The sequence below is a fragment of the Fopius arisanus genome, unplaced genomic scaffold, assembly GCF_000806365.1.
Source record: "Fopius arisanus strain USDA-PBARC FA_bdor unplaced genomic scaffold, ASM80636v1 scaffold00060, whole genome shotgun sequence".
NCBI lineage: Eukaryota > Metazoa > Arthropoda > Insecta > Hymenoptera > Braconidae > Fopius > Fopius arisanus.
Window position 1 is genome coordinate 712005 of NW_011887799.1, and position 11537 is coordinate 723541.

Below are 11537 nucleotides of genomic sequence, written 5' to 3' on the forward strand. Positions count from 1 at the left end.
CACAACAACAAATTAGATTTAGAAAAATTCCATGAACTCTGAGCATCAGCTTTCAATTTATTGAAAATTCTGCGTAATTTGATATTTTAATATTTATAGTTCAATTGAACATTCAAATGAATTGAGATTTTCGATGCAACTTGAAATTTATCAAGTCTTTACCCCTAAATAGTGTAGCGCCATTCAAAATGCGTCGGAATTCTCCATAAAATACTATTTTTTCAGCAATATAACTTCAAGACCTCGTAATTTCTTCCTAGAGTCTGAAAATGTCTTCTCCCATGTAATTATTCTCTAGAAAAGGTCAGCTGTTCAAAAAAACTCTTTAAAGTACAATTTTTTTTACAAACTCGTGCAATTCTCAACACCATAAAACTCTCCGGTTGAGTAGCCGAAAATTTAAGTAATTCAGTCGAGAAATATTTTTCCCATTTTTAACGAGCCATTAAAACTACACCAAGACGGCAATTAACTTTGCACTCTCCCAGGAGGGGTACTTTTGTGTTTCAAGTGAAACGTCACTCTCCAAAGTGGCCTTTTTCGGGGCTACCGCCAGAAAAAGAAGTACAAGTGCATTTGCGCATTTACCGTGGGTATATAGATTCTGCACTAGAAGTCATTATCCGTATTTACGACATTTTCAGGGACTCAAGTATATCACTTTTCACATTGGAGTACATGGCTATTAAACTTTCACTACTAATAAACCTTGTATTAATTATGGGTACGTGAGGATGCAATAGTTAGATGCACCAATGCTATCACGCCTCCTGACGCCCTGAGGAGTATACCTCCAGGAAGGCTCCACAAGGGGAATCCCAGTATTACCTCTCAAAGTGTTAAAGATATATCGCTCTTTCCCAATACACGCGGTTTTTCCCAGATTTCTAGTGATCACATGATCACATGAATAGAAAAAAATATATCTTATACAAAACAAACTCGATTTGCATACGCTAAAATGAGGAGAATAACACTCTCTCAAACAAATTGTAAACCCGAAATGAACACGTTTTTTATCCAATTAATATCTCTTATCAAATACTCAAGACGTTGCGCACAGGTCACTCCCAACAATCTCCACAACTCAATTTTCCTCTGACGTAATAAGTATTGAATAAGATGTACATAACCCCGCTATTTACCTTTCAATTACTCACATTTAAAACAAATCTGAATGGAGTGTATCTTTGAACTCGTTCTCAGAATCATAAGTTACGTCAACAATTTTTTTCCTATTTCTCTTCCCTCATTCTTCTCTCCTCCCTACCTCCCTGTACTCAGTCGTAAATTGACTGTCATTCGTTATCGCAAGGAAATGTAAATTTTCACGGGTAGAATAAAAATATCAACACTGAGGTAGTCACGAAATGAAGAGAGAATTTTTGTTGTGTTACCAGGTGACTCATGCCCACACAATAGAACCGACTTATCGATTTTGCGTCAGCAGAAACCAGAAGGTTTCAAATATCAGACATTGTCGCCGCAGGTGTAACTATTATTTGATAAAACCGGGAATAAGTTAAAAAACTCGTGGATATAAAGCGGAGTCATTTTTCGTTGTATCGGATGTGAGAAAATGTCGAGAGATGACAGAATAATCAGGCACTCGGACCTGAACTATTCAATAAACTATTAACGAATATTCATTTGCCCATTCAACACGGCACTGACAGAACGATTTATTTACCCTAATTAATAGTTACCAAACGGCTCATCTAAAAGAGGAAAATTAAGCCAAAAAGGTTTTCCCAATTACATTCGATAACTATTAACGAGCAAACAGTAGACATCAAATAAATGCACTTGTTACAAATAATTAATCCGTTCCATTAGTGTACCTACCATTCATTAATAGTTGATTATTGCAAACGGAATAAATGAATCATTCTCTCAATATGCAGCTGTTAAAATGAGCGATTTTAACGATGACTATTAAAATCAGTGCTCGTTACAACAAACAATACTAAGTAATGATAAATTTCAATGTTTTCTCAGCGATGAAAAATGTTTTCCTTTAACTCCACGATAATCCATTGTACATGATGTATCTATATACGAGAGTTCATTTTCACCGCCATTATATTTCTCTTTTACTCAATTCTCGTTTTCTCGCTGATAGATCTCTTGCGCAAACATACCAGTCTCATTTTCTCTGTGTACATAATAATGACGTGTGGAAGGTGCCATACGTTGATTTGTTTTTTTTTTCCAGTTCTATTCGAAATTTAACTAGGTTGCAAAACCATTGTTTCCGGCTGCACAAACGTTGAGACAAAAGTCTACATGGGGGGTAAAGGGGTTGTGATGCACATACGTGTGTACTGTATTCTCTCTTTGTAGCAAATTAATCGTGGTGTGCGGCTCGGTAATTGTGGAGATCGTGTGAGAAATTGCGGGAATTATTTTGTCTGAGCTCGTTTCCACCTACGCATTGCACAGGTTTTGTTAATTTTTCTTCGAGTGTTGAAGGGTCTGAATGGATGGACTGGACAATGTCTTCTTGCGTGAAATAAATTGAATGCATACGATGAAAAATCGCCGACATTTTTCACCATTTCTCATACTTTCAATTTTTTCGGGGTTGTTTATTCATTGAGAGTTTAATTTAATGAGGAATCATCAATTTTTCTCTCGGAGAAATGCGTATATCGTGCACAGAAAGAAATATTTGTTCAAATTAAATATTTTTATATTTATTTCAACCAGTTATCTTTAGTGAAGCGGTTAAACTAATGTGTTTATTTGGAATAATTATTTCTTTAAATCGGAAAAAAATCAATTGATATTTCTATTTAAAATTTCGCGTTTTCGAAAGTGATTCGCTATTTTTCAATTGTTATTGACAATGTCGTCATAAATATTATCGTTTTATTCATGTGAATTCAGGATTCGATGATAATAACAGTTGAAATAAATCAACGTCCGGAAATTTTCAGGGATTTTCTAAAAATTCGTATGAATTATAGTTGACCCGACACTTCCGTATGTTCATAAAACCCGGCGTAGGAGAATGAAAGCATTACAGTTTAGCACTGGCGAAAGGATTAACACAGGAAGATATATTCTCCGTCACCTTCTATCGACAAGAAATGGAAAGTTCGGGCGTCAAATGAACCGGAAGTGATACTTTTCAGGGGTTCGAACCCTGGATTATGCTATTTCAGACGGAATTAAAAGAACTCAACTGAAAAACTCAAATTGCAAATTTATGATTCAGAAAATTCAGCAGCAGGAAACAAATTGGACACTGCCATTGTTTTTTGCTGCGGATAATTCAGCCGAGAAAACCCTCTATTATTTCCCAGGTGAACACTCGGTATTGACGTGACGGGTCGTATTGCAGTGAAAAATACCCGCTAATTTGGTGATTATGGAAAAAAAATAAGTGGCATGAGGAAAAAATTTCATTACGTTCTTTAAAAAAAAGTTCAATCATTTGCTCTCACTATTACCAACTATTAGTACGATAATATGATAGTTCTCAACAACCATTTCATTGTTGATGTTTAGAAATTGTTAATCGGTTAACGAGTATTCCCTCTGTCTTCGCCACAAATTATCTAGGAGTTTTCTGTTTCAATTTCACACTGAACGTCTAAAACTTGTGCAGTGACGGGAGTGAATAGAAAATTAATAATATTATTTATTAAAAAAAAATCCTACCATGGATAATTTCCAAGCGATTCATTATCGAGATAATGGAACTGAAAAGAATTATTCTGAAGCCGCCGCATCTCGAATAACTGTGGAGAAAAAAAAACTGCGATTTGAATCTGAAATAGGTCGAGTGTCCTCGAGATATCGATAATAGTTCCATTGCAACCACAAATTGGGAAATACAACCCCCAAAGACAAACAAAAAAGTTTTCCAATAATTCGTCGATTTCCCCTTAGAATGGGGTCGAGAGTCTCAATTAAATCACAAAAATGAGAAGTATCTGCAGTTATTGCGGAAACGAGTGAAACGAGAAATGAGATGTCAGTGAGAAAACAATGGGAATGCGATATACAGTATACCAATTACACGAAAGGTGCTGGCTGAAGGTTTTCTATATATCTTCACTGCTGCCTTACAATAATCAGAGATTGCTGCCTTAGTCTTTTGAATTTACAAATACTACAATAGTGAATTTAGTTACGGTCTCATTTTGCATGTACCCAGTGCTCGTGGTTGAGATAATCGCTGGAATTTCTTTAAGGACACGAAGATTACAACCTCCACCCAATTTAAATTACTCGAGTAGAAATTGTATAACTGATGCACGATTATCATTCGGTCGTCTGGGGTTAATGGAAAATACCAAATGCATGAATAAATATAAAAGTGCAAATATCGTCGGAATATTACAAAAGGAACTTTATCGCACTAAATACTCCATTCCTCGACATTAAATTTCCGGCAATTGCAATTACAGATAATGCATCAATGCTATATTATATAATTTAGTCAAGTGTTGATGAGCACGAACGAGAAGACTTGTTGTGAGGCCCGAGAAGAGAAAAATAAAAAAGCATGACGAAATTTTGCTTCATTGACTCGATTACGTACACTTTCGCGTGATTTATGTAATTAACCCGAAAATAGTCATTTTCGTTGATGCATTCAGTCAGAACCCATTGATATAATAATAAATCTCAGCATATTCATTCACACTGGGTCCGACACATTCTTACGTGAGGATGCAAGTAGGGCGACGGCTTTCTTCGAAGACGTCCCAATTTCTTTGATGTGCGCATTACGAAAGAGAACACAAGACTCTCAGACCCCCTTTGATTATCATCACTCGTGTACATGTGGAACAGAAAGGTAATGTCCTCCAGGTAGGCATTATATTTTCCCTTCCTTCCGCTCTCGAGGTGGCCCTATGCACCACGTGATGCAACCCCCATGCCAATTACTCTAGATGGAAGAGAAATTTTTCGACATTTGCTGGCATTTCGCCACTTTTCATTTTTTTACAAAACCCATATGTATTGTACATATTCCCTATAGTGCTCTCATATAGATTACGTCAATTTTTTTATTATATATTGTTAAGAACAAATTTTACCGCAGGATAAAAACTTTGGGTTAAATTCAAGGCGAATTCCAACCATGATGAGAACTTTCAAATGTCATGACGCAATGACTGATGATTTCAAATGATATATGCGATTTAAATTCAGAATGACACAGGGATTCCCCCAATGAATAACTCCTCGCTCAATACCGATCTCGTTGAATTTCGGTTGCAAATTATTCTCTCGGCTTTTTTCCACGGTGCAGACAATCGATATATGGAGATTTCGAGGGGTGGGCGGGTGCTTTTTGAATGATAGGATTTTCGTGGCTTTGAAAGTTGTGTCGAGGATAGAAACAGACCAGGGGACATGCATGAAAGTGTTGGGGAATTCTACATACACTTCCGCCCCATCGATCTTCCGCATTGTCCATGACACTCGGAGCGTATTAATCTGAGTTCTGGGTACTCATCATATATCTACGTAATTAAATCCAGAATTAGTTTGTGCATGTCTCCACGCGTGGAAAACAGTCATCTGAAAATGTACCGCAAGTAACAGCCATTTTTTCATTGAACTAAGCGAATTCTTCAAGTTTTCCGGTTCGGGCAAAAAACCTGACAATGAAAAAATGACAAAAAATTTTTTGCCGCATCATCTCTCTCGCGATTAATATTCGTTTTAAGTTTGATTTTTCATTAGAATAATTTTCATGGCATTAATCTTGAAGCATCATATTGTCTTTAAATGTGCGAAAAAAAGGGACTGTTTATTTCTAATTGAAATAGTACTGTAATTTTTTCTCTGAACCGTATAAAGACCACCGTAGATGGCCGGGTTAGAGACGTAGGAAAGAATTTCCTATTCAGGAGTTTCACTTCGTCTGGTCTGTGCGCTCTATTCGCAGAGGGCCGTTGTCACGGATACACCAGACACAGGGAAACGTGTGAATCGATTGACATCGCCGAACGTCGAGGGAAATAAGTGCAAAAAGTACTGGGAAAACAAAATATTTGAGGCGTGTACATAGCCGTGTATATAGCCGTGTACCCAGCGTGAAAATTCTCGCCAATATTAACTTTCTTCATTTGCAATTTCCCCGAAGAATCAATTTAAGTGTTTTCTCATCCGCTGATATATTACTTTGCAAATTGAGGATGTTAAGGACATTGTATTAGACAGACACAAATTTTGCATTTTGTTTTTTGTCAGGATTGCGAATTTGGACTCTGCAATTTGGCTGTCAGATTTTATAATTCAACGGATTTTTCCAAGCGTGGATCATTTATTATTGTAACATTAAATTCCTCGGGATTCGTAAGTCGTTTAATGTTCACAGGACGAAATATTGATTTTCCAAGTCTATTTGATTACGACTGATAGCGAGGGGGTAAGTCATATCCCCTCGGTATAGCGAGTAAGAAACGTGAGTCAAATCCATGAAAGTTTCAACAGCAGACGCGGAAAAACACACGGAAATGAAATTGTTTATCCAGTACGGAATTCTGCACGCGATATAAACATTTACAGATGCTCTACAAACTCATTAAGAATTGCAGTTTTATGAGGACGAACTGTTATCTGAACTTAAGGCCCGACAAATCACGAGGAGAATGGCGAATCGAAGGGAAAAAAATCAATAAGTGCTGAAAAGACACGTATAAAAATTCAAACGTAGAAGTGTGGAAATATCTTCGACGTAAAGAGATTTACAAGTATTCCATCTGCAGACAAATACTCGTAAACTTCTCCATTTCCGAGATTTTCACAGAGTTAACTCTACGCAAATTTTTTTTAAATTCTCTCGGTATCTCCCCCCATCAATTTTAGAGCGATTTTCCTGTTCTTTCACATCGAAAATTCATGCTGTAAATTTTCAACACTGACCACTCAAAACAAAACCATTTTTCTCCCCTCTTTCGCGTTCACATCGATTAAACGCACCGTTGATTTTCACCGTCGCCAAATATTGATCCGCCCAGAGACGAAAGTTCGTGAACCCCAGATTAGAGACATGATGTGATTCGCTAAGACATCAGCCGAAAATTCTCCGAAGAACACCTCCTAACCGAAATAGTATCCACTATTGCAAATCCGTTTTTTCCGTCAATTTCCATTAATTGCCCAAAAACGTAATTTTATCTTAAAAAATCCAATTTTAATTCCCCTGGAATTTTACCTGCTTAAAATAATATTGCCTGCTGATTTCGCTGACGCGTGTATTTTTCGTTTTTTCCACACATTGCAACGTAAAACTCCGTACGAAACACGTGCGGTATAAATTTTCATTACCACACACGTTGCGTAATGCGTCACAGCAATCTCTCAGTCCGATTGACTATTCGCCCATTATATATATCCGCGAGAGGAATTCAAACGATGAAATTTTTTTCCGCATGGATTTCCAAAGCGTTCCCACCGAAATTCTTCTCTTCATCAATGTCTGACCTTATCAAAAATAATTCCCTCCACCACAGGGCGACGATAACGAAACCCGGTGTCGACACTCGACACCGGAGTTATACCCCCACATTGCCGGCTTCCTATTCTATCGCATATCCGCGAAAAGATATACACGCGGAATGAAAAGAAGTCTCTCTCAACGGCGGTCAATGGCTGCGGCGCACCAGGTTCAAGGAAAGCGGACCGGTTTGATTCGACACCGCCTCGAGAGTTGCTCTCGACTCTCAACTAAAACCGAAAGAACCTAACAAAACGGAATGGAGAAAAATAAAGGCCAGAGATGCTTAGAAACAATTCAACAATCAATAAAGGCCCACCCCGTCCACCTATCTCAACGCAGTTCCCATCATTTTCAAACGATTTTTATTGATGGAATAATGGCCCAGCGATTAATTAGCATGAGGTTCCATGCGCAGCCCTAGGAATTGTTTTTTTTCTCATGAAGAATGATAAAAAGAGAATTCCCGACGTTTTCTGTCTGAGCTTTTCATTAAATTCTCCCTCGACCTTCCATGTATGGCTATTCAACCTCGGTAAAGATAAAGAGTAAAAATAAAATGAGAAGATACTTTGCCGCCAGCAGCTCGGTACACCAGTGTACACTTCTCTTGGTATTCGCCATATGGATTATTCCACCTGTCTCCTCTCTCTCTCTCTTTTACTCTCTTATTTTACCCTCTGCACTCTTTGCCCATTGGGCAAACCAGATGGCGAGAAGACGCAGGAAGACTGACGTAAGGAAGACCCTTGATCCTTCGACACTCCGAGAGGGATTCCGAAAGAAGAAATGACGGCTCCAACTCCTTTTTTTTCCCCTTCTTACTCTCTACCAACTGTAGAGTATGAGCGTGGGTTATGTGTAATTATTATGTTTGACCGGACACGCGTAACCGAGGGGATAATGTATTGATGCACCGGTGGTCGCATTGTTCTCGCGAATAATGGAAGAAAAAAAAATGTTTCATGTTGAAAATATTTTATTTCACATTGAACAAATGAATCGCTCGTTCAATGCGGAGTGAACAATTTTCATGAGCCTTCGGAGGGACGGGAGAATCCATTTTTAATTGCGTTGCAGCGGGGAGGTAATTGGATTTTTTTGATCTGAGAAAAATAATTCGGAAAAAGGATTTTTGTTGATTATGTGGGTTGAGGAAATATCAGTGGTCTAGGAGGCAATAGCGGCTGTTTTCAATTTTTCTGCTGAGGGTATGATATTGAAAATGTATAGATCCTGGGCAGAATGCAAAACGTCATACTTCAGATTTACATGTAGACATGGAAAATATTCCACTTCGGGAAATAGCTCCAATTTTGAATGATGACATTTTCAATAGGAGCACTTGCAGAGTTTCGAGTGGAGGTTTGAGTTTAGGTAATGCACCTGCTACACAAAGTTTCGTACTGACTGAGCTGTTTCCGTTAAACTGCGAATATGATTTTTTTTTAAATCATACATGTGCGTCCTTCAGAAATTTTACAACATTCGAAGTTTTTCCGATATTATTCTTCCGTTCTACGTGCTAGAACCATAAATTTATTGTTTATGAATTATTTCAGGAGAGGTTCAATTGAAAATAATCAACAACGAAAGAACCATCCAGTTCAACCATCGAAAATTTAGATTAGGAAATGAAATCGTCACTTGGCCCTTTCAGAGATTTATTTCGTCAATATAAAAACCAATTTGTCTCACTCTAGTGAAATAAGATCATTCGAAAATATGGGGTGGCCCAAACCAAAAAGAATGTGTTGTTTTCATTTGGTAGCCGTTTCCTCAAGTGTAAGAATGTTTTGTTGCCATTTCGAATCTAAAGAAGCTTCCAGAACGATTCGAATACAAAATTCCGTATCAGCTCCAGTTTATTTTGAATGTCTATATAGGATTTATAGATTCACGCTCACTAGCCGTTTTTCTTTTGCGAGATCGCGCTCGAAAGTTCGAGATTATAGACTATTAATAATCATTAGAATAATAAAAAATAGATAATACTTGTAGTATCAGCTGCCAACTAGTCGATTCGCTTGCACGCATTTGTGGGACGTTACACTTATTCGAGATTAGTCTCGTACCGTGCAATGAGCATTGGGTTTCGGGGTACATACAATTACTCTGGAATTTATGGTTGAGGTATTGGAGCTTAACGAGATGTGCATATTGGCAAGGTAACGGAAGGATACGAGTTACTCGAAGTCATGGCTCTGGGTTTCTCCGATATCAGTGTCACTTAACTAGTCTTGATATTATTTTTTTTGTGGTTGCACTTGAAATTCAGAATCAACCATTGACACTAATCATTACTCAATTATCGAACGAGCATTGATTAATGGTTTGAAAATATTAATTCTTTATTCTTCATTTGAGAATTATTAAAAATTTTCGGGATTGTAACGCGGAAATAATTTCCAGTATTCAACAGGGACAACGAAAAATAAAAATTGAAGAGTGTACCTTCGCCTTTCAGTTAGAACAAATCAATTTATATGCGCACCGGCGATTTTTGATTGAATCTAAATCCATTTTCAAGTATAACCCACAAAAATCCGGCCGATAAATCCTCTGGATTAGTTCCAACCAATCCTTTATTATCTAATTTGATTTGTGGGCAGTACAGTTACTCGTCGACACCAGGAAGTTCAATAGTCTCCACAGGGAGGCCTGAAAATCAAATATCCGATATCGAATACCAGATTTCCTCACTCAACCTTGCTCCAACCGTCACCAACATCTAATAAAAAAAAGCTAAAACCCAAAGAACATCATTCCTCTACGCCATTACTAGGGTGGTGCACCCATGGAATACAGAACCCCATCGAAACGCCCCATTGCCTCCACTGTCTCCACTTTATCCGTTATCGATCTCAAATTGCCATAGTCTCTCAACAATGCCCGTCAGCTGCATAAATTCGTTGTCCACCTAATTAGCCCGAAAAAGCCACCCCCACATCCATCAAAAAAGCCTCAAGTTCCGCAATTATCTCCAGAACATGTTGCCCCGAATCACTCGATGTCACCGCACAAAAACGGGACAATTAATCGATAAAGAGAACAAACTCAATGAATTTGTTATTAATCAAATAACTCACCGGTGCATAAAAGCCGCTGTAGACATACTATTATCCATGGGGTGATTCCATACGGACTTATACTTGATCCACACGTACTCAACGTGTCCCAACCCCTCACTCGACTCACACCATAAAATTATCACTTAAACTTCACAGCTGATTATTTGGTGGGTGGGTGTCTGTTATCAACGCGATAAATGAAAAAAATTATAAATCATATCCATTGGTTGTTTTTGGATTTATCAGTTGGGGATATGGGGATCAAGTGCACCTGTGAACCGGGCGAACTCGGAGCGTTGGGACGACTGAGTACTGAGTACCGGGGACTCGGTACAATGCGCACTCGTAGTCTCGTACTCGTGAGCGGTGATGCCGGTTCGTCGTATACTCTTGCTACTGGCCCGTCTCTTCACCACTCTTCACTCTTTCGGGGAATAGTGGTGGGTTCGTGTTGCTACGATGGTGGGGAGAATAACGTCATTTTGCCCCTCTGTTCTACGTGCATTCTCCCTCAGGGTTACCAGGTGGCGATTTCTTTCATTTACTTATTTTTTTTTTCGAAAAAAAAAGAGTCTCTAATTTTCAAGAACAGGGTGCACACCAAAGTCCCAATGGGTCCAACCATCACCAACGTCATTTGAAAAAACGATCTGTCACGTTATCGGATTCATTGAATCAATCGTGACTATAAAATCAAAAATACTTCTCAAAATATTGATTCACTAATTAGTTCTGGCAAAAGTGTTTTTTATTGAAATTGAACGTTGAAAATGCTCAGAGAAATTATTTCGGGTTTTCATTTTACCCTGCGCACTTAATTTCTCTATGTTGTTTCCCATTCTCCACTTGACTTTTATTTATTTTTTTCATCTTGAGGGGTGAATGGCCAGGCGCGAGGGGTCGACTCATGAGAGGGAGAGCTAGGGGATGACTACGTGTTTTGGAATTCATTAAGATAGTTTTTTCTTCACTTCATCGTTCAACTGGCCGACTGAAGTCTT

At 38.2% G+C, this 11537-nt stretch overlaps 1 protein-coding gene across 1 annotated transcript in view; it reads right to left on the minus strand.

The window, feature by feature from the left end:
• The window catches only part of LOC105268767 (uncharacterized), a 32736-nt gene extending 21823 nt beyond the window's left edge, over positions 1-10913 (minus strand). Inside the window, exon 1 of the mRNA XM_011308584.1 lies at positions 10555-10913. Within this exon, the coding sequence (XP_011306886.1) occupies positions 10555-10592 (38 nt within the window). The 5' untranslated portion in view covers positions 10593-10913. The remainder of the gene's footprint in view (positions 1-10554) is intronic.
• Between the last annotated feature and the right edge of the window lie 624 nt (positions 10914-11537).